This window comes from Mirounga angustirostris, unplaced genomic scaffold (genome assembly GCF_029215605.1).
Source record: "Mirounga angustirostris isolate CCGP_5_RB_7025 unplaced genomic scaffold, mMirAng1.0.hap1 SCAF_7, whole genome shotgun sequence".
In the NCBI taxonomy this organism is placed as follows: Eukaryota; Metazoa; Chordata; class Mammalia; order Carnivora; family Phocidae; genus Mirounga; species Mirounga angustirostris.
The window spans coordinates 142,436,831-142,460,873 of NW_026991715.1; the positions used below are offsets into that span (position 1 = coordinate 142,436,831).

Consider the following 24,043-nt stretch of genomic DNA (forward strand, 5'->3'; position numbering starts at 1 on the left):
TTACAAATGTTAGAGTCTGTTTTTCTGTATACATCACTGATCACCACTACTGTTTCCTTATGGACTTAGGTCCTCCAATGTGGATTACGTGTGCGTGTTAGAATCCAGGCTCAAGAAGGCAAACCTCGACCACATCTTTTGGGGGTCTAGGGGACCAAAGTGTCTGGATATTTTTTAGCAATCACCTTAACCAGATGTACAGTTGCCTTAAAAGAGTCCTAGAGGGGCACCTGGGTGGCTCAGTCGGTTAAGCGTCTGCCTTCGGCTCAGGTCATGATCTCAGGGTCCTGGGATCGAGCCCCACATCAGGCTCCCTCCTCAGTGGGGAGCCTGCTTCTCCCCCTCCCCCTGCCGCTCCCCCTGCTTCTGCTCACGCTCTCTCTCAAATAAATAAACAAAATCTTTTTTAAAAAAAATAAAAGAATCTTAGAGGTGAATGTAGCAAAGTGATTGTGTGCTCTTCCCCTGAAGCCCAGACATCTGACCCTGAATTCTGTGAGGGCAGCAAGGAGCCCCAGCCCCAGTTTCTGTTCTCCTCATCAGTGTCGAGGTTTTCACTCGGAGGTCTGTCTCATCAGGGTGCGAGAGGTCGGCGAGCGCGTCCGTTGTCTGGTTCCGTCCTCCCCCCCGACTCATTCTTGTCTTCCCACCTTCCAGGTCGTGTTCGTCGCCATCTTACTGCACAGTCACCTGGAATGCAGAGAGCCTCTGCTCATCCCCATCCTGTCCTTGTACATGGGCGCCCTCGTGCGCTGCACCACCCTGTGCCTGGGCTACTACAAGAACATCCACGACATCATCCCCGACAGAAGCGGACCGGAGCTGGGGGTATGGCCTTCAAACACGCCCACGGCCTGCCTGTGCATCTGAAGGCAGTGGGGTTCTACCCCAGCCCTCCGTGAAATGGGAAACCTGAATAATAAGCACATGCCATAAGATGTTCAGTGCTAGGGCGTGTCCAGAGGCAGAGACCAGGTGGAAGTTTAATGGCCTCGGGAGACAGACGAGGTCTCAGAGGTCACTGTGCAGCCTCCTTATTTGCATATCAGGAGACTGAGTCATGGTGGGTCAGGTCAGGCTGAAGAGTAGATACGGCATTTTTGGTTCTTCGTACCCTATGCTGTGAAAAGCAAGTCATTCTATATATTAATCAACAAGTATTTGGGGCTCATGGTACCTTTAAACTCACATTTGGGTTATTCTTAAATTCACAGCGGGACTCGAGGCTTTGTTTATACTTTCTATGCTGGCCAAACACAATCGCTCATTCGGGCACCTTCTGTGGAGTGAGCAGAGCCTGTAGGCACCAGGGGTGGGACAGAAGAGCTTAAAATCTGGTCTCTGCCCTCAAGCAGCTGTATTACACCTCACCCGGTAGATGAGAGCAACACAGAAGCAACACTTAGACGTGGACCCCAGACAGCGCGCAGATCTGCCATGGAAATACAAGAGCCTCGAAGCTTGGAGAGGGAAGACAGTGATGAGGTCTGAGAAGCTGCCCCCACTCCTGGAAGGCGGCAGAGTTTGGCCTGCGCCTCCAAAGTGGAGTCAGATCCTAGCAGGGTATAATCCTCCCCGAGCAGCCCAGATACTTTTTTCATCACAAGTGCAAACAGTATCTGACTTACGTATATGCTAATCTACCCCACCCTTCGGTACCAGACATCCCTGGGCTTGGTTTCCATCGAGCTGTGAGGCCCATACACACGATTCCGCGTAGCCCCGAATACGTCCCCACAATCCACCCTCTGATCCCACCCTTGAGCACAGGTTACTCTTGGCATGTCAGAATAGTAATTGTATTGACCATTTACCTCGATCCGAGGGCAGGCCGTCAGTAAAATCTGATCTAGTTTCTTCTGTCACTAGGACAACCACATCAAATTGGTCTTGATGGTAACAATCCATCTCTGAACATTGAGCCGCCAACCAGGGGAAACAAAAGTGGCTGGCATGGTTCCACGATGTAACTCTTAACCTCTGAAGAATCAAAACCAAAGTTAAATCATAAAAGCCAGGGTTGAAAGATTGCACACCTCTTTGCTTTGTAGAATTCTTAATAAATCACATTTTCTTAACCGTGCTTTTATTTTTATGCTTCTGAACGTTGACCTGACTTCTGTCAAAGCTTTGAGACTAAGAACCTTGGTAGTAGATTTATACCCAAATAATTAGGCACATTTGTGACCTGACTGGTTACAAAAATAAATTATAATTTTTTTTTCTTTTTTTTTCACTTCTGAAAGTTAACCTCTTACTGACATGGCTTCTAGCCAGTCAGTTTGGTGATTTAAACAAAAACCAATTTCCAGCCTGTTTCCCAGGCCATGGAATGGGGTTCTGCCTGGCTTAGAGCTGCCCTGCTTGGAAAACAGTGATTTGGATCCATCAAACTTAAATGTGTGTTTTGATTTCGCGGTAACTTGCCAACTGTCTGAGTTAATTTCTAATAACACTGTACGGTTTATTTTAATTCAGATTGGCTTGGCTACAGAGGCTTTTCCTTATATTATTTTTAAGTACAATGAATTGACTCATTATGGACATCAAAAGGGAAAGCTTTGGCTCTGAACTGTTTTTTCTGTTCTGCTTCTAAAACTTAGTAACTTTTTATTTCCATTTCTTGACGCAGGGAGATGCAACCATAAGAAAGATGCTGAGCTTCTGGTGGCCTCTGGCCCTCATCTTGGCTACACAGAGAATCAGTAGGCCTATTGTCAACCTCTTTGTTTCCCGGGACCTTGGTGGCAGTTCTGCAGCTACTGAGGTAGGGCAGTTTCTGGGGATGGGGGCACTTGTGGTCACTTTGTGAAGAATAGAGGGGGGCGGGGGTGGGGAGGTGGATACAGACTTGTTTGCGATTCATCCGGAGAGCTCAGGTAATTCTGTGGTATCAAATTATGGGACCCGTTCACACTCAGAAGCCATGAGGATCTTAGAATCACATAACTGTTTACTTTTATGAGTACAGAAGAAAACATCTCCTTCGTTCTTCTCGTTTACCAGATCTGAGGCAAGGGCACAAAACTAGCAAGAAGGCGGGCTGGTAGTAGAATCCAGATTTGTCTGACTCCCACCCAGTGGCCTTTCAGTTTTCCTGTGGAGTTAGCATGATGCCTTACTGTGGTGACAGAACCCCACAGACTCTGCCATGCAGCCGCAGACGTGACCAGGCCCAGGCCATGAGGCCCGGTGCCCCCATTCTGACCCAGCCCACTCTCACCTGTTCCTGCCCTGCCTTCCTGCACGTACACGCCCCCCACCCGGCCCATCATGGCTCTGTGTGCTCCTTGGCAATCTGCCCTCCCCCCAAATGAGGATCTCCATTATTTACTCACTCACAACTCGAGACATTTATCTGGAAACTGGCAGCTACTCCAAAGAGTTGAATCATTTTTTCCATCTTTCAAGTATGGTATGAACAAATAGAATTACTTCATTTGTCTCCTCCTCTACTGCCCTCTGGAGAATTGATTCTGTCTCTGGAACGGCTGATCCTTCAGGAAGGCTCGTGGCCACTCATTAGGGCCTTCTCTTTCCACGTCGCCCTTGAATGCGGTGTCAGCGTGTCTCCAGCCTGGGATCTCCTGCCAGTTTCCATGTCCTGGGAAGCAGCTCATGTAGGCTTGGAAAGAGAAGCACATAAATCACAAGCAGGATGCTTTCTCCTGCCTCAGTTTGTTCCTGGATTTTGTGTTTTGGATCCCGAAGGTCATCTTAGGTGGCTCTTGTAACCCAACAGCTTTCTTAGTTAATGATATCAGTTTCAGTTGCTCAGGAAAAAAGTATGTGACCCCCATCACTTGTGTGCTGGAATTCCATCTTCCCGTTAAAAAAAAGAAAAAAAACAAGGTAAATGATAACAGTAGTCATTTCTAAAATGACCTCAGTGGCGTAGAGGCTCAGCACGGAGGGTGCAGGACAGATATGTATTGAGCATCTACTCCGTGTCTGCCATTTATGCAAATTTCATGGACTCCCAGCAAACCTGTGTGATGGATCTCATTAATCCCAGAGTTCTGCTGGAGGAACAGAAAGGGAGGTCTGAGAGGGTCCCTGCTTCACCCAGCTGGAAGACGACCAAGGGGAGGTTTGCCTTGGGCCCACACAGCAGGGTCCTCGCCCAGCTGGGGACTTACCTCATGTTCCAGGCATCAGTGTTATGTTAATTAAAATAGATGAAGCCTATACTTCTCCTTTCCTAGCTAGTTAGAGTTGAACTCTGCCAAAATGTGGGGTTTGATGCTTTGTTTTCATACTCCTTCCTTTTCATTCACATAAAAAGAGAAACTCTCAATTTCATGGAAGAACAGGTTTGGTTTCTGTAAGAAATATTTATTTAGTTTCTTAAGTTAAAAATGAAAATTGGGCTATTCTGGCTGGACAGATTGAAAGTGGGTTGAATCAGAAAGAGAGCACCAGAAAGCCACCAACCAGCGCATACTACCAGCCACCCAGAAGGACAGGGAGGAGGCGTAGATGTGGACCCTGCCCAAAGGCTATCTGGAGAGCAGAAAGGGCTCAAAGTCACATTTCGTGCCGCCAGAATTGGGCTAGACCGGAGGGCTCCATTTGGCTCGGTGGGAAGAGCAAAGAACCTTGGTCTGGTGGGCCTGGGTTCAAATCGTAGCTTGTCGAGCCAGGGCGCAGGCTCGCGCATCCCACTCCCATCCATGGTGACAGGGGAGCACCTGCCCCTCCCCGCTCCCCCAGGCCGTCCCGCGGCAGCTGGTGCTTGTCACCCAGTGGGGAGTGATCCATCTGCGGTGGCCGCCCCGGAGACAGCTCCCTCTGCCCCGTGGCAAGAGCAGCTACCGGAGATGCTCTCTGGGACGCCGACACTGACTCTGCTGCTTCTTCCTCTTGTAGGCGGTGGCAATCTTGACAGCCACGTACCCTGTGGGTCACATGCCATATGGCTGGCTGACGGAAATCCGTGCTGTCTACCCGGCTTTTGACAAGGTGAGAACCTGGATGGTGCGGTGTCTGAAATGCTCTCTTTAAAATTAGCCTTTGATAGACAGGCGTCTCCGATGAGGAACGCTCTGATACTCCCCGGTCTCACCTCCCTCTGTAAGGTGAACGTGGTGTGTGTGTGGCGGGGGGGGGGGGGCGTCAAACGTAATTGTGGAATATTTCCCTCAGAAAATAACAGAGGTAACGAAGCTTACCTTGGTGCCAATTCTCTAATGCCCTCCAAACTCTATTCACTTTTAGGTTATCCTATTGAGAAATTATTAAATTTTTTGCAAAGGGGAAAATGTACTCTCAAAAAAGTTTATTACATTGAATTTTGTTTCCGTGGTTTTTTTTTTTTAATTAAATAAATGGTTTGCTGACCTCATAGCAGATATGAAGGTATAGACAGGATTGTGCACTTGAGCTCCTAAGCTTCTGGATGGCTCTCTTTCGGTATATTCAGTGTCCATGCACCCCGAAGCTGTCCATGCAGCTGGCCTGGGTCCAGGTTGCTTTGGATGTGGTGTACTTATTCCAGCTGAAAGCCTCTGTGAACAGTAGCTCTGTCCTCCAACAGCTGCTGGAACAGCCTAGGCAGGTACACACCCTTCAGACCGGTAGCCTATGCCTGGGTTGGGACTGTCCTTCCAGTCACTGAATTAATGTCTATTTCATTAAAGCTTAATGACTTGAGCCTGTAAACATTTATAGCAAAACATAACCCCCAAAGATAGTATACAGTTTTTTTAAGAATTATTTATTTATTTGAGAGAGAGAGAGAGAGCAAGCAGGGGGCAGGGGCTGAGGGAGAGGGAGAGAGAAGCTCAAGCAGACTCCACATTGAGCCCCGAGCCCGACAGCGGGGCTCGAATTCACAAGCCTGAGATCATGACCTGAGCCGAAACCAAGAGTCAGATGCTTAACCAACTGTGCCACCCAGGCGCCCCTGTACAATGTTTTAAAATTAAAAATAGGGGGGCGCCTGGGTGGCTCAGTCAGTTAAACGTCTGCCTTTGGCTCAGGTCGTGATCTCAGGGTCCTGGGATCGAGTCCTGCGTTGGGATCCCTGCTCAGAGGGGAGCCTGCTTCTCCCTCTCCCTCTGCCCCTCCCTGCTACTTGTGCTCTCTCTCAAATAAATAAATAAAATCCTTTAAAAAATAAAATAAAATGAAATGAAAAATAAGAAAGAAGCACACAACCTGCCCTTGGACCTTTAACAGCAATTCCTTTGCCTTGAATTTCTATAGAACCAGCTCGGAGCCATTGCTAATACCATTTTATCTGATCCCAACAAGAGCCCTGGGATGTGAAGAGAGGAGGCCTCTCTGCTAGGGGCCCCAGCAGATGAGCTCTGGCAGCTCGGACAGAGTGGGTTCTGGCTGGCTAAGGCTGGCCTGCCTCCTCTCCCCCCCACTGCCAGACTCGCGTCAGCAGAGGAAACCCTAGGAAAGCACACAAAGCAAGGCCCAGCCACAGGCTGTAAGCTTAGCTCTCTCTTTCACATGGCCTCCAGCTTCTCAAATGTGTAGTTGTTTGTGGGCTTCTGGAAGGGGGCACGACCTGCAGAGTGGAGCCCCAGAAAGGTTTCCTCTCCACCTCGCGCTCTGACCCAGGGCACTCCCCAGGCATCTCTGACAGGGATGAGGGGGTGCAGACTCAAGTCTGGAAAGATAGCCTCCACTATGGGTCCACCTCCTTCTCTGTGGTCCACCAGCAAACTTGTGCATGCATGCACACGTGCACACACACCTCTGCTCACACATCCCCATCCGTGATGTCCTTCCACCCTGCACAGCCCCCACGCTGTTCTTCCTGTCACTGTCACCTGCCTCTTGTCCCATCCCATACTCACCTGTGAAGGGCAGCTCACTTTTCAGGGATTCCCACCATGCTGCCCAGCACACCATAGGGCCATGGTGTTGCCCAGAGCTCTTTACTGGTTGTGGAACTTCCCCCAATTGACTATTAGTTGGGCCCACTACCTATTTCAAACATCAGCATCTTGCAACATCAGGATGCAGAGCATCCCCTAAAAAATGCTCAGGATATTGAGAGCAAACTTTGAGAAGGCATGAGTGGTTTGCAGGAGATTTTTCTCCGTGCAGTCCCTGTTTGCATGAGTTTAATCCAATCTATTGACAGACATCGCTATTTTCCTTTTAAGGAACAGGCGTATAGAAGTAAATCCTAGAAAACCAAGATGGATGTAAGTCTTCTTGCTAAATTTCTAGCTCTTGGAGAATCAGATTATATAATAAAACTTGAGGAGAACAGCAGGTCCTAAAGTATTAGAACCTCCTGGCTGGGAAAGTCTCATCTGGAATTTTTTTGGCTACCTTGAAATAATACAGCTTAACAATACAACACTATACAGTTTCACTAGGCGCGTCCAAGGAAAACTTGGTTTTGTTCGTGATCACAGATGTTAGGTGCTGTGAAAAAATCCCTTTAACGAGCGTACCTCTCGCCAGCAACTGGAGTTGCTCAGAATCCTTTTGGAGCGTTCCTCCTCATTTCCAGGCATTCCAGAAAGCTCCTCCAAGCCATCCGTGTGAATGCCGTCTATTCACCCAAATCTGAGACACCTCTGTGTGGACTTGCAGAATTTGCTGCATTGACAATTGAAATCCTTAGCCTCTTTGTGCGTTCCAGAATAAGAGATTTAACATTTCTTGCATAACTTCTGATGGCTCTCACTAAATATCAACTGGGAGCGTTTTCCACTCGTACAAAATCTCTCCGACGTTCAGTTACCATCTGAGAAAGAGTCTTGTTTCTAAACGGATTGGGCAAACAAAGCAAAACACAGATGCCAATCTAATGATACGTGCTAGTTTATTCCAAGCCTGCTGGCAGAAATATGTGCTCTTTTCAAAATGAAAGCACACCTGAAGGCTCTCTGGCGCCCTGCTGTCCCACCGGGGGTGACACGGGTGACGCCCCGCTGCCCCACCGCGGGTGACATGAGTGCTTTGAGTTTGCCTGATTCTTCGGGGTGGGCCCCCCCCCCGGGCGCCTCTCTCGAAGATCCCCCGGGGTAGGAGAGATGGAGAGATCCTCCCACTGTGACTTGCACTTCGCTGTGGCAGCAAAATCTGTTATTCAGAAAAGCAGATCTACTTTAGAGGCTGGAATTAGGAAAACATAGGCTCAACCAGACGTTTGTGCTGGCGGTTTCACGGGGAAGGGATTTGAGAGATCGCCGCAGCCCCCAAAGTAAAGGAACCATCAAAAGCTCTTTTCCAAGTGGAACCTGTCATCGCTCTGCCCGTGTGTCCTTCATTCAGCTAGACACGAGCCAGGTGCTCGGGGACTGATTTGGATCAGTCTGGGACCGATTGGATCCGTATGGAGGCAAGGGGTTCTTTTCTCCACTGGTTTTCATAGTGAGGGGACAGGTGATGGGCATACTTAGCGGTGGCGCTGGGATGGTCTCAGGAAGCCTCGGGAATATGCAAGAGGACGTTTGAGCTCTCTGCTCTCTTGGCTTAAAATTAAGTGTAACAGAGATGGGCACCTTCTCTACTCAAGAAAGATCGTGCTACGTTGCAGGAGTGAAAGAGTAGGGTGAGGTGCACAGCCCTGTATCTCAGAGAGCCAGTGCCCCCCTCACACGCTTCCATGCGTGCCCCCTGAATACATCCGCACCTCCAGAGAGCTCTGGGGTCGCCCGGCATTCCAGGAAGCGGGGCCCCAGGGCAATTTGGAGTAAAAGATCAGAGCGGCCTTAAGAAACAGATGGGCTGTGCCAGTAACGTGCCCTCAAGACGGGGGTTTTGAAAATCAGAAGACCCAACGGGACAAGGAGGGACAAAAGCACAGTAACGGGAAAACACCGAGTACGTTAGGGGAAAAGCAAGAGCTTCCGTCTGGAATGTGAGGGGAGGAGGGTGCGGCAGGGTCAGCAGGGCCGAGAATGCCCACTCGCGCTCCCGGTCCGCTGGTGGGTAGGACGGGGCCCCGAAAGGGGGCAGGGCTGTGGCTTCGCGGAGCTGCCAAGTGACCAGGAGGGGCCACACTAGGACTAGGCTGGGTGGGGGCCCAGCGCCACGGGGAGCACACATTCAGGAAGCCCTGCCCGGTGTTCCAGCCACCACTCCCTCTGGTTCATGTTCACGTCCAGCAACCTGACAGCCGTCCTCCCAGCTGTCAGGTGACATTTGTACCTCCGACACATCAAATAAAGCCGAAGCAAGACGCTCCTCAAGTGGCACGTGTGGCCAGCCAAGGATAACCACTGTCCTCCTCTTTCCTGCTAGAATAACCCCAGCAATAAACTGGTGAGCACAAGCAACACGGTGACCGCAGCCCACATCAAGAGGTTCACGTTTGTCTGCATGGCCCTCTCGCTCACGGTAAGGGGAGACCAACATCACCAGCCCCTCTGGTGGTGGTTTTGGAAAGGGGGGAAGTGGCCGTTTTAAAGGGAGGAGGGCTGTATTCCATACCGTGAGGTTATACGGAATTAATTAACAACCCAAAATATGAACAGTAGTTCCTTAGGAAGGTCGTTGAATCTAGGAATAAACGGTAGACTTCCAGCATGTCCAGGAACTTCTAACACGCTAAAGGAAAGGCTGAGTTTGCCTTTCATTTTAATAATACTCTTGTCTTACTGAATAACTTCTGACCCCTTTTTAAACACCCAAAGTCAAGGGTATAAACATCCCTCTCCCAAATTGAGGTGGGCGTTACTTCAGTTAACCCCAGTACAAGTTCCCTTCCCCATCACACGTGCCCTGCTGCCGTGTCCTGTCTGCTTACCCATCATTCGCTGCGTGCTTATCAAGCACCTACCGGATCCCAGGCCCTGCGCCATCCTCACGGGTACAGCTGTGGACCCCCGCGGATAGCACCCCGCTCTGTGCATGGCCTAAATAAACAGCACACGTCCTCCCTCTGTCAACCCCCAGGGGTAATTTCAGTGTAGAAGATACTGTTCAAAAAACATGGAAAAAATACGTACATGGTGTATAACCCAAAGCACATGGTATATAACTTAAGATGGTTTAGAGTAGCAAAAACAGAAAAGCACATTTATAAACAAACTTACATTGTGGACTATGCCCTTTGAGTTCTAAAGATGGGGATGACAAGGAGGTAAAAAGAAATGCAGGTCTTTTTTTTTTTTTTTTTTTAAGATTTTATTTATTTAGAGCATGCTCGAGGGTCGGGGGGTGGGGGGGCAGAGAGAGAAAATACCAGACTCTGGCTGAGCGTGGCATCTGATGACATAGGGCTCGATCTCACGACTCTGAGATCATGACCTGAGCTGAAATCAAGAGTCAGGATGCCCAATCAACTGAGCGACCCAGGGGCCCCGAAATGCAGGTCTTTTGAACTCAGTTCAGTCTTCTTGTTTGTTGTTGGGCTCCGTAGTTCCTCTTAAGTCCTGCAGAAATTCTCCGTTTATAAAGTACAAGTATGTTCCGGAAATCCCAGGGGTGCTCTGCTCTTGTCATCGATGACCAGGGCTGAAGGGCTGGTTACACTGATGACAGGCACACGGTGATTCTAGCCCCTCTTCCCATCATCACAAGAACCATTCATTGGCTTGATGAGCCCTGATAGTGGTCCTTATAATGGAGCCCTAAGCACGTTTTAAACCTTTGATAGATATTTTTCCAAAGCCCACAGCTTAATCTTTGCTCCGCGGATCCCACACCTGACTAGATTGTTAACAAGGGCAACACGAGACTAATAGCCTGTCACGTCGCGCATCGTGACCTTGTGTCCTCAGCGGCCCCTTCACCCCAGCCTGCCCCTCCTGCTAGTCCATCCCTCCTGACTCTGGGGGAGGGGGCGCGGGGAGGGGTGTCAGGAGCATCTTCCAGTGTCACCTCACCGAGGAGGAATTTCCGATAGCACGCCTGTGTAGTTGGGACACATTACCCCAGGCAACCCTGCTCCCCTATTTGTGTTATTCCTCTATGGTGTGCAAGTTTTTCCATAGTTCCCTAAAATATTAGGAAAACAGTCAGCAACCTTGAAACTGTTTAAAAGAGTATTTTAGAAAAAGCTGAGAAGGTTTCTATTCCAGGAACAGACCTCAGCTTTTGGAGATGATAGGAAATGATTGGAAGTCAAAAGTTGAGTTGACTCAGATTCCAGGTTCTGTGACTTGGACCTCATCCCTCACTGGATGCCAGAAGCTTTTGGTTGTCACTGGCTCTGTGATCCGGGTCTGACCTCCTCTGTCTCCTCTCACTCCAGTTAAACGTCTTCCCCCGGCTACCGTTGAGTCGGATGGAGAACTTCGCCAGCCTGGGTTTAAGGCTGTTCCTTCTCTCGTTCGGTGTGCGGGCAATAACCTGTCCCTCTGAGACCAGCAACTGGTTTACTTTGAAATGGGGATGATTTAGAAACATGCTTAGATTTCCCATGTAAAAGTTTTGTTTATTTCATTATTCTAATCCCGTCCTCCTTCCTGTAACTGAAGTATGTCAGGGTAGATTTTCCCCATAGAAATGGAGACTCAGAGTCCTTCGTTGGGAAGAAACTTGGAGACGAGTGAGTCAAAACCCTTTATTTCTTAGAAAGGGAAAAGACTCAGAGAGGATCAGTGACTCGCCCGGGCACCTGTCATAGAACCTGCCAGAAGCCAGCCTTCCAGGCCCACTCTCTAGGCCCTTTTGTCCAAACTGTGAAGCTTCCAGAGCGAGTAGGAACAGCTGTCTGGCCCTGAGCCTCCAGACGTGGGCGCCATGCTTTGAAGAGGCGGTTTCTTTAACACTAAAAACAGTGGTATTTGAGTTTGCAGCTAATGAAGTGTCTCACATACGTTCTCCTTACAGTGATTCAGTTGGTCCAACATCTTGGCTATAGGAATTGTCCTTAAAAGATATAGGAAAAAAGGAAGCAACTTTATTTTTTAAGATTTTATTTATTTATTTGATAGGGAGAGAAAGAGAGACCACAAGCAGGCGAAGTAGCAGGCAGAGGGAGAGCAAGAAGCCGGCTCCCCGCTGAGCAAGGAGCCCGATGTGGGGCTCGATCCCAGGACCCTGGGATCATGACCTGAGCCAAAGGCTGTCGCTTAACCGACTGAGCCACCCAGATACCCCAATAAGCAACTTTTTTTAAAAGATTTTATTTATTTATTTGAGAGAAAGCATCAGAGAGAGCTCGGGCAGGGGGAGAGGGAGCAGTAGAGGGAGAGGGAGAAGCAGGCTCCCCGCTGAGCAGGGAGCCCGACCGGAGGCTCGAACCCAGGACCCCGGGATCATGACCTGAGCCGAAGGCAGACGCTTCACCGACCAGCCAGGAGCCCCTGTAAAGGACTTTTTTAAATTGGAGTATAATTGACACACGATGTTACATTAGTTTCAGGTGTAGGGTTTGTTTCTGGCTTTTCTTTCCTAAATTAAATGTTAAGCGGTCACTATGATTCCTTTTTGCAGCACTGTCTGTGTTCAGTCTTCACATCTGTCGCTCCTCCTCGTAGGCTCTGAAGTGCCCAGGTCAGGGTGTGTGGGGCAGCCACCTTCTACCCCAGGGCCGAGCATCCTGTCCGACCCAGAAGGTGCACAATAAACCGCCACTTAAGACTAAACTCTGAGGGCGCCTGGGTGGCTCAGATGGTTAAGCGTCTGCCTTTGGCTCAGGTCATGATCCCAGGGTCCTGGGATCGAGTCCCGCATCGGGCTCCCTGCTCCTTGGGACCCTGCTTCTCCCTCTGCCTCTCTCTCTCTCTCTCTGTCTCTCATGAATAAATAAATAAAATCTTTAAAAAAAAAAAAGACTAAACTCTGAGTCAGAAAGCCACCAGTGTCCCCCACCCCGGTGAGCGACAGTCTCCTTTCTTAGACTCAGCGTGTCCTACTTTTAACGCTTTTAAGAGGCTCTTTCCTCTCAGGTCCGTTTTTGTTTTTTTAACTTTAAAACTTAGCGTCAGGGAATTAATGTCGCAGAGGCCATTGAAACACTCAAGAGCAGCACATGTTGTGTCTATTCGAGTGGATGATACTACATACAAACTCTGAGCTCTCTGATGGTTCTGGAACTTTCTGTGGGTCACCTAGAACTAAAGCGCTTTCCAGAGCTCCATTTCTTAGGGCACCCCAGCTCTTCCCCTCGGGTCTTCGAGAAGAGCTGACCCCATTGATTCCACAGACACTCGGTGACCCAGGGATGCTGACTGCTTTTCAAAAGAAGGTGTGTACTGTCTAGAACAAAAAAATCCATCTTTCCATCAGAATGGGCTCACTCTTCAGGCCCTGATATTTTGGGGTCAGCATCCACCTGGGCCTGTGAAAAATACAGCTGTGTTACTTTTGACAGTTAATAGTCAGGAAGCAGGAACAGCGTTCCTTCCCCTTGGGGAAAGGCACTGGTAATACTAACCTTGCAGAAACTCGGCCTCTTGTTAGCTAGCCCCTCTAGATTTCCCATGATTCCTTCCCGGATTCTAGATTTGGGGGTAAAATAGGAACCACTAACCAGGGGAGGATGTGTCTTCTCAACAGTCCTTTTGATGAGGAAGAAGTGTCCCAAAACGATAATGGACCTCCGATCCCTGGGTGCTAGGCCAGGTTGGTGAAAGCCAGTGGATTGGCTTGCTAAAGTTACCAAACTGCCAATCTACCCCAAACGTTTGTTTTTTTAAACTATTTCTACAGTCCATAGCAAATCAAATTAAATGGGGAAGTCTTAACATTGTTGGGTGATTTTAGTTGACCAGTTTCTATTTTGACTTCACAATAGCATTTGAAGAACATTTGGTATTTTCTTAAACTCCTTTCTGCTCTAGTTTTGGGGAGCTGGTGCCAAGAGGGTAGCCTCTCTGCTGCAAGAGAGCTGGAGAAAAATCCATGCAAAGCACAGGCTTGGCTGTGCTGAGGCCTCCCCAACCCCCTTTTGACAAAATGGAAATGGGCATCCGTCCAGATGGATCTCGGCAGGCAGAGCTAACAGGGTACTTTTGTGCAGTGAACAACCTACCAGTCATACCCAGCATCCCTTGAACCCAGGGAAAGACAGGAGGGGAAGATGGAGGAGTGCAAGTCAGAAGGAGAAGGGGGAGAGACTATGGGTCAGAAAAAAGAACGGAGAGTTTGAGAGTCAAGGCAAAATGGAACGGAGGCAAAGGTGGGGGGACACAGGCAGGTAGGGAAGCTCTGAAGGCCCCAGAGACACCTGGAGCCCTCACAGCCCTCCGGGGCCCTGCCTGTCCTTCCAGTACAAATTACTGTAAGTTTTAGAAGAGTTAAAAAGACAAGTTTTTAAGAAATCAGTAAGTTGGACAGATTGTCCGTTGGCCCATTAGGCTCTTCCACCAGTTGATTTTTGGTGGGCTGGCCTATTTCAGGAAGGCAGTATGGAATGGCGTCTCCCTAGGCTTCTCCAGAGTTGGCTTTGGGACCCGGATTCAGATCCTGCTGAGGTCATGGGACTGTGCCGGGGTCTCCAGAGTATATCCCACTGGCCTCCCTCATCTTCAACAAATGGAGGCTGCTTGGTGGTGGTTGCGGGGGTGGGGAGGGGTTGCCATCACTTAATGCAGGGAAAGAAGTTTGCCACCAGGGACCAGCAGACTGCACTGCCTCACACAATAGGGTCCCAAGGATATCTGAGGCCAGGGGCTGTTACCACTGAAGAATCTGGTTCTTTGTAAAAAGTTAAAATAGATTTTTACTCCGGATCCTCCTGAACTTTGCTTTTTGACATCGAAGGGTAGTAAAAAGGCAAAGTGCGAAATCTGCCCTCAACCTTGAATCGTCTGTTCCAAACTCTTATGGCTTGAATTGTGTCCACCAAAAATTGCTATATTGAAGTCCTACCCCCCAGTCCCTCAGAATGTGGAAATAGGTCTTATTTGGAAATAGGGTTAAGATGCGGGCCCAGTAGGTGAGTGGGGGGGGTGAGGGGACCCTAATTCAGTAGGACTGCTGGTCTGACCAGAGGGAAATCCAGACCCTGTGGTGCCACCGGAAGCCAGGACAGGCCTGGAGCCGACCGTCCCCAGAGGCTGCAGAGGGAGCTCAGCACTGCCCCCCACCTCCAGGCCTGGGAGGCCAGAACCTCCATCTGCCCTAAGCCTCCCAGCTTGGGGGTACTTTGTTATGGCAGCCCTCACACACTCACACCCCGTTGTTTCTGAAAGAAAGAATCCTCCTGTCGTCACTTAAGGCCACATGGATTGATACAGCCAAACAAGTAATGACTGTACTACTTGTTTTCTTTTTAAATTCTCCACTTAACTGTTTCCACAAGACATCTCTATTCTTTTATTTCCAGATTCTCCATGTAAGAATCTGAGTAGAGGATTTGCCTAGAAATATTTTTCTTGGGGACAGGACTGTCCCCAGATTGATGTGATTAATTATATCTCTGCTGACGTGGGTTTTTTGGGGTTTGGGGGGCGGGGTGGTCTTGGCATCCTGGCGTCCAATAGAAGCAGCCGTGTTCGATTTAGGTTACTTTGCTTTTTGGCTTTGCTCTGCTTTCCACTAATTGAATAACCTAGTGCATCTGAACCAGGCCCCCCGTCACTAACACTGAAAAGCCAAAACACATTCCCAATTTTCAGGGAGCAAATTCAGTTGCCCGTATTCTAGCCAGTTGTATTTATCCCCCCAAATTGTCTCAGACCCTTGATACTTCTACTTCTTCCCCGTTGGACCTTATAAATGGTATCTGATTTGGCACAAAATGATACAAATTACTTAGTTTTGGCTTACCGCGTCAGTACACACCTGTGTTCTGCGGAGAGCACGTGCCAGTAAGATGCCGTAGTCCCCACCCGGGGCCGCTGCAGAGTCCCCATCGGCCCAGGGATCCTGCACGTGCAGAGTGCTGCCGGCCCACCCCACGTCCCCAGGTGGTTCCCAGGCTCCCCCAAGGCTCATCTGGCGCAAAAGCCCGTTGGTCAGAGAGGACAGTCGCGAGCTGTTGCTCCAGCAATGGCAAAGTAACCCGGTGGGGATTAATTCACAGACTTTCAGGAGTCCTATTTTATGACTCTGTGGCTCTTTGTTAAGTGGTCTTTATTAGTCTCTGCTTAAAGTCAGAACCAGTGTGGAGAGCATTTTTCTTCTTATCCGGTGGGCACATGACAGTGGGTAGGACTGAGGCATCACTCGATGGCACATGTAGTCCAGACCCTCCCAATAACAATTCCCCATAAGATGCATGGAGAGAACGAGGCTGATGTCCATGGCTTGTCGATTTTCTGATTGCAGCGCAAGCTCACATACCCCCAGGTGCGAGGGGCTCTGGACATGTGCATGTTCCTGTTGGCCCGAAACTCTTGGTGTCCTCTTGATTTACACGGGTAGGATACGTAGAGAGTCAGCAAAGCCCGTGGGAAATATCTCCGTGATCTCAAAGAACACCACATACATGTATGTACACCAAGCAGTGTGTGAGACAATGAGCACATCGAGGACATTAAACATTAATTCGTATGTTAAATGGTCATTTTGTGTGCTTAACGAAGCCGGAGACCATTGGACCCGGGAACAAAGGAGAACAGTCAAAAAACACTCAGGTTACACAGGTATTTTAGGGCTTTGCCTCTCCCCGCACGTAGGTGTCCCCTGCCCCTGGAGGTGGACTTGGAAAGTGACCTGGAAAGTAAAGTCGCTTTCAGCAAATGATAGACGACCTTTGCTCAGAACCTTTTGTATTTTCTGTGAAAGGATGTATTACTGCATTTCCAGCTCTAGGTCAGACACAGGGAAGTGCACATGACTTGCGCCACGAGATTATTCTCCGCGTCCCTTCATATGTACCTTCTAAGCCCAGGGCAGCCCTCAGAGAAGCACCATGTGATGCTGGGGAAAAGCTCAGGTGGCAAATACTAGCGTCTGAAAAAGCTCCTCACCGTCGATTAGGTGCCACATGGTTTTCAAGGGCCTGTCTTTCATCCTCCCTAAGAGATGGCTCTTAACCGATGTGGCTTGGAGAACGGATTGACCCTCACCAAAACGAAAAACAAGACCTTTCCAGAAAACCGTGGTGCACTCGCCGGAGCCAGCACCTCAGACCTCGGGAGGGGCTCAGAGGCAGGGCTGCTCATTGCACCAAATGGCCCTGGGGCCGAGGGAGAGGGATTTACCTCCAGCTTGAATTCAGTGCCACAGAGTGTGGTGTTTACCGATGTGGCCCTGAGGTCCCAGGGCCTGGGGTCAGACCCTGGCTCCTTTGTGCACCTGCTGGGTGGCTTTGGAAAGGTCATCTAAAGCTAAGCCGCAACTTCGCTAGCTGCCAGACAGGCATGATAAAAACACCCACCTTTTAAGACCTTTCAAAGGGATAGCAGCTTATCATGGCGTCAGGCATGCTCTAAGCAAAGAATGCCGGCTCCCGTGATCAGGAAGTCCCCAGGCACATGGGATTCCACGGGAAGATAAGATGTCTGCATATGTAAACAGACAGCTGTTGGGACACATTGGATGCCAACGAATAAATCTGTGAGTTTTTCTAGTTTTATTAATATATCCTTCCAAATTTCTGTGGGATTTTTTTTTTTTTTGGTGTTTTGAAAAAAATCGGCATCTTGATAGATTTATGTGTATCTTCTATAGAAGGACCTGATGCATACACAAGACATATAATGTGTGCACCGTTTTTCTCCCTGAGGCTTGGGAAAGCTCTTCAGACGTCCCACCACGCCCTCCTGTCTGTAGGCTCCAGTGCGGGGTACAGACAGGGCTCTCTCCAGCCTCTGGCCGTCTTGCTAGCTCAGAAATGTCAGTCACCCACAATCGGCCGTGAGCTCAGAGAGAGAAATCGATGTTTTCGGTCTTCTGGCTCAGAAGTCCAATATATCTGGAGGCACCAGCCAAATATGAGAAATGCCAGTATGGAAAGATTTCAAGCCACACATATATGCATTTTGCAAAAAGTCCCCAAAGCCTGAGCTTTAGAACGATGTTTGAGGCTCTCTGCTGCCGGGCATCGCTACCCGGAGAAAGAGCACGTGCATCTTTATTCAGGTTCTCCTTCCGCATAGGCCTGAGCCCCTGCTGCTTGCCAGGCTCTGAGCTTCCACAGTGAAATGAACACACCAAGTCACTTTCCTTGCAGAATTTCTCATCTCCCAGGGAAGACAGGCAGGACACGGACACTCTGGTGTCGGGCAGTTCCTGTGACTGCTGTAGCAAATAACCACAGACCTGGCGGCTTAAAAAACAACAGAAATACACTCTCTCAGAGTTCTGCAGGCCAGAAACCGAAATTCAGTGGACGGGGCTGCAGCCGAGGTGTCAGCAGGGCATGCTCCCTCCCGTGGCTTCGGAGAAGGACCTGGTGCTTGCGTCCTCCAGCTCCCGGCGGCTGCTGCCTCGGTGGGCCACGGCACCCCAGTCCCTGGCTCTGGGACCTCCCCCCCTTTCCCCGGCTCTCACATGACGAGGACACTTTGATGGCTATTAGGACCCACCAGACATTCCCAGATCATCTTATCTCAAGATCCATAATTTAATCACACCTGCTGCTATATAAAGTAATCAATACTTATGTGGCCTGGGGACTTGGGAGGCAATCGATCTTTGGGTGGCCCTTACGCAACCTGCCGCAGGAACTCGCAGGTGCTTTGGAGGAAAATGAAAGGCATGAGGCTGAGGGAGATGCCGTTTCGGACGGGCAGTCGGGGAAGGCCGTGCTGAGGGCGCACATCTACGCGCAAGCAGGTGCCTTGCGTGGTCTCCTCCTCCTTTCTGGTCGTATGGGGCCATTTCTCTTCGGAGAGCTTTCCAGCCCCTTTCAGGAGCTCTAGCGCTATTCAGTCTTACCTCTTTTCCACAAAATTTGAAATCTGTTTTCTTTAAGTCGTTGTATTTTTTTTTTTAATGTCCCTGGTTACTGGAGGTGGACATGGTCCCTCGCTCCCATGTGAGCAGCCTCCTCCTCCGGAGGGTCAGAGAACCATCCGGGGGGCTATGCTTCGTCTCAGGCCCCAGTTTCCTGAGATAAGCTTTGTGTGGGAAGGATTAGGGTGGAGGCTGCTGGAGAAAAGGTGACTGAGCGAATGGTCTGTAGAAATCGGGCGTGGGACACCCGGATGGATGTCTCTGTCACGTTGCCTTCCAGGGCCCAGAGGGAAATAGGGGCCATCGAGGGGCGGAGGCCACTGCAGGATGTAAGGTGCAGGTATCTGGTATTGAAAACACATTAATCCTAAAGCTTCAGAGCTTCAGGCCCCAAGGGACCCTCCACGAGGGAAGGAGACCCAGAGAAGCAGTAGCAGAGACGGAAGCGGACAGGTTATTTCTCTGCGACACGTGGAGATAATCCCTCTCGGGGAGGTTCAGATAATCCTGAAATACTTTTTATGCTGTCTACAGTAGATAAGTCCCCAGGGAGCACAAATCCCAAAGATACGAACACGAACTCCGCTCTGCCTCCTCGTCCCCCCGGCTCCAGCCCCCTTTGGAAGACAAGTCGCTGGCCCCATCAGTATGTATAGAGTCCCTCATCCCGGCCAGCACCCCGGCTCTGGCCACCTGCCACTCTCCGGGTCCGAGATGCTGCTGAGAGAAAAAGTAGCACTTGGGGAAGGAAAACGACCCGCGCCACTGGCTGCAGCCTCCGTGTCCCCAGTTAGGAGCCTTTTTGCATTATTTTAAGGGCCAGTGTTGCATCTTGGGTTCAGGACAGGTGCTGCTCTCCTATTTCCATCTACTTTCCACGTGTAGCGGGGAGGGCCTCAGATGCTCTGGCCGCACGTCCCTCCTCCCCTCTTGCTGCTTCATGGGGTAGCATAGAGCATCACCCCAAAAGCATCAAGAATTCTTGCTTCTGATATTTGCAAATGACACTACAGATAAAGGGCTGGTATCCAAGATCTATAAAGAACTTCTCAAACTCAACACCCAAAAAACAAATAATCAAGTCAAAAAATGGGCAGAAGACATGAACAGAAACTTCTCCGAAGAAGACATACAAATGGCTAAGAGGCACATGAAAAAATGTTCATCATCATTAGCCATCAGGGAAATTCAAATCAAAACCACATTGAGATACCACCTTACACCAGTTAGAATGGCAAAAATGGACAAGGCAAGAAACAACAAATGTTGGAGAGGTTGTGGAGAAAGGGGAACCCTCTCACACTGTTGGTAGGAATGCAAGTTGGTACAGCCACTTTGGAAAACAGTGTGGAGGTGCCTCAAAAAGTTAAAAATAGAGCTACCCTATGACCCAGCAATTGCACTCCTGGGTATTTACCCCAAAGACACAGATGTAGTGAAAAGAAGGGCCATATGCACCCCAATGTTCATAGCAGCAATGTCCGCAATAGCCAAACTGTGGAAAGAGCCGAGATACCCTTCAACAGACGAATGGATAAAGAAGATGTGGTCCATATATACAATGGAATATTACTCAGCCATCAGAAAGGATGAATACCCAACTTTTACATCAACATGGGGGGGGACTGGAGGAGATTATGCTAAGTGAAATAAGTCAAGCAGAGAAAGCCAATTATCATATGGTTTCACTTATATGTGGAACATAAAGAATAGCATGGAGGACATTAGGAGAAGGGAGGGAAAAATTAAGGGAGGGAAATCGGAGGGAGAGATGAACCATGAGAGACTATGGACTCTGAGAAACAAACTGAGGGATTTAGAAGGGAGGGGGGGTGGGGGGATGGGTTAGCCCGGTAATGGGTATTAAAGAGGACACGTACTGCATGGAGCACCGGGTGTTATACGAAAACAATGAATCGTGGATCACTACATCAAAAACTAATGATGTATTTTATGGTGACTAACATAACATAATAAAATAAAATTAAAAAAAAAAAGAATTCCTGCTTCTGAATGCGTCCCATTCAGGGCTGCCTGGAAGGAAAACCCGTCAGTCCAGAGGCCCCTCCTCTGTGTGCCAGAAAGCTGCAGAATCCAAGCTGGTAACTAGGAAAAGCCACTGTCCCATAAGAGCTTGTTCAGTCGGCCCTGTTTTCAAAGAGTTAAAAGTCTGGTTCATGAGAGTGACCAGTCTCACCTTCCTGCTGCTGAACTTACCCATGGGCTGTCCATCCCTCGGCCATCGGGACAGTGGACACTAGGCCTTATTCCGGCCACGGTACCATGCTGACCCTGTGCCTCCAACAAGGACGGCCTGTGTGAGGCTTTGTTCTGCTCGGCAGCCCCACCCCCACACCCAGAGACTGCCCGCTCATTGTTCACATTATCCGGGAGAAGAAAATGACCCTCTTGTGCATTGGGAGGACAAGAAGGACCAAAGGTAAATAAACTGAATTCGAAGCTTTCTCACGGCGCCCCACAGAGTGTGTACCGATGGAAAGCTCTTGGTGCGTGATCAGCAGTGGGTAAGAGCCGCTCCTTCCCACTTTTCGCCAGCATCTGGTTTTTAAGGAAATCATCATGCCCTGCAGATTTGCGGGGCTGATTGGTTTGTTTAGGGAAACTCAGAGGAGACTACAACAGTGAAGATGGGTCCCCAAAACTCCACCTAAACCTGCATCATGAAATGACAGTCTGAAAAGATCTTTTAATCGCAGTAAAATGCACCTAACGTAAAACTTAGCATCTTAACCATTGTCAAAGTGCAACATTTTAAAGTTTTTCAAGTTTTAAGTGTTAAAGTTGAGTACATTTACACAGCTACGCTCTGGTCACCACCACCATCCATCCACAGATCTCTGCATCTTGCAAAACCGAAACTCTACACCCACCAAACAACTCCCGTGCTCCCTGCGCCAGCCCCGGGCAAGTTTCAGTTTGTGAACTGTCAACGGAAAGTTAAGGCTAAGCAGAAGCTCAGGTTGGAACTTTATAAGTACTCTTCAAATCGGGTAAGAATGGGAAAGCATGAAACGTTCTGCGGCCAGAAGGAGCGCCCTCTGCAGGCTTGGTGCATGGCGCCCCCTGCTGTTGGAAGTGCATCGTTGCCGCCTTGCTCAGAATTGGGGCTTCGCTCCGAGAGAGAGGCACCCGGTGCTCTAGTGGGGTGTACTGGGCAGTTTCATTCCATTGAAATCATAGCAGGGATGATTCCGTTTTCATACTCTTTTAAAAAGCTGACTTTAAACCCTACATCTGAGAACGTGAGCTTTTTACCATGGCTGTAGCGTAACATGGGGGTGGGGGGGCAGTTTGTGCATCGACTCCCAGGAATGTGTGCGGGGAAGATGTGTAACAAGCGTGACTGTCCTCAGGCCACACTGAGACTATCAGGGGCGCCACAGACACTTTGTAATGTGCTTTTCCAAGCTCTGTGTGTCCGTGTGATGGATGCGGTTTACCCCATCTCCTTCCCCCACTGCAGTCGGCAAGCCAGACCTTACAGACGCCGCTGGACGCTGGACGGCGCCCCTCCCCACTAGCTAGTGCTGCATTCCCGCAACCCTTCCTCTCCAGGTTTTCCCTGCCTGTGACTTTTTCCTCCGCGAAAGTGTCCCCTCCCTCTGCCCTGTCCCCTGCTGTCCCTTCTCTGTCAGAGGATGGATCGGCGGTCCCCTAGAGCGCCCGTCGCAGGACAGCAGCTCATCCCCTCTGGCGATTACCCCAGGCTTGCTCCCCATCACCCTCTTTAACACCGATGTCCAGAAATGGGGCTCGTTGGCCATTTTCACACATTACGTCTGCTTTAGTCATTTCTGCTCTAGTAAGATGGCATATTTTTTTTCCTTCAAAACTGGGATTCACACTGGTTCCAAGAGGCATCCCGATGGAATGCTGGGTCGTGAACTCACTGCTCGCACTGGGAAGGCTCTTCGCAATGACCGCCTCTAGCTCAGGTGGCAGCCAGCAGGTGGGAGGGAGAAACTGGCCCAGACAGGCTGGAAGGGCGCCCGCAGTGCACCCGGGCTCCAGGCTGACATGGACTACCGCTCGTCCACGTCCCACCGCACCCCTCCCTCTTCCTGCCTCACCTCTGTCCCCCGGCGCTTCCCTTTAATACTCACTGCAAATTCCTCCAAATCGACCCTTCCTCCCCTCTCCCTGGCCCATGGCCGACTCCCTGCCTGGTTACAGTGGCACCCACCCCCCGCCATGACGGGGCTCCCTGCTTCTGCCCTTGCCCCGCGCAGTCGGCCCTCACACAGCACCAGGGAGCAGAGGGCCAGTCAGCACACTCTTCTGACCATGGCACCCCCAGTCCCCACTCCCTCACCCCCTGCCCGGCTCAGAGCCATGACCATGACCCACAAAACCCTTGCTGAACTCCCCACCCCTGCCGTATGCCTACTGCCAACGCAATTTGATGCTAAGAATCAAAAGGCCAAATGATGTTCCTCAGGTCTTCATCAGCTCTCACTGAAGACTCGGGCAAGGTAGACATGGGCTACCCGAGAGCGTCCTGCTTTCTCTGATAGGGCCCCTCCAGCCGCAAGCAAATCAAATCAGCGTGCCTTCCAACTGGCGTGACACGGGACGCAGCTCCCCAGGACACTGGTTATGAAAATCCAGTTGTCATGGGGCGCCTGGGTGGCTCAGTCGGTTGAGCATCAGCCTTCGGCTCAGGTCATGATCCCAGGGTCCTGGGCTCTCTGCTCGGTGGGGAGCCTGCTTCTTCTCCTCTGCTGCTCCCCCTGCTTGTGCTCTTTCATTCTGTCAGGTAAATAGATAAAATCTTAAAAAAAAAAAAAAAAGAAAGAAAGAAAATCAAGTTGTCAGCCACCCTCTGAAAGCTGCCCTCCCTCCAAATCAGGATTTCTCAAATCCCTGTCATAGGCACACATGGACTTGATCTGTGAAGACAGATACAGGGGTCCTTTTTATGCTAAAATGTTTTTCTGACAAAGAAAAAAGATTACAGGGGCACCCGGGTGGCTCAGTCGGTTAAGCGTCTGCCTTCAGCTCAGGTCATGATCTCAGAGTCCTGGGATCGAGCCCCACGTCAGGCTCCCTGCTCAGTGGAGAGCCTGCTTCTCCCTCTCCCTCTGCCTGCCTCTCTCCCTACTTGTGTGCTCTCTCTCTCTCTCTCTGTCAAATAGATAAATAAAATCTTTAAAAAAAAAAAAAAACGAAAAGAAAAAAGATTACATGTGCTTTGTGGGAAACGGGAAAGTACAAAGAGGAAAATAAAATCAATCCTAATCTTACTGCCTCCAGATGACTCCAAGGTTAACATTTTATTGTGGTCCCAGGAAAGCTTTGATGATAATGA

At 49.7% G+C, this 24,043-nt stretch overlaps 1 protein-coding gene across 1 annotated transcript in view; it reads left to right on the forward strand.

Moving 5' to 3' along the window:
* Positions 1 to 24,043, forward strand: part of ANKH (ANKH inorganic pyrophosphate transport regulator) — a 130,192-nt gene that overhangs the window by 92,518 nt on the left and 13,631 nt on the right. The window contains exons 5-8 of the mRNA XM_045863336.3: positions 658 to 828; positions 2,633 to 2,767; positions 4,870 to 4,962; positions 9,220 to 9,315. Of these exons, the coding sequence (XP_045719292.1) occupies positions 658 to 828; positions 2,633 to 2,767; positions 4,870 to 4,962; positions 9,220 to 9,315 (495 nt within the window). The remainder of the gene's footprint in view (positions 1 to 657; positions 829 to 2,632; positions 2,768 to 4,869; positions 4,963 to 9,219; positions 9,316 to 24,043) is intronic.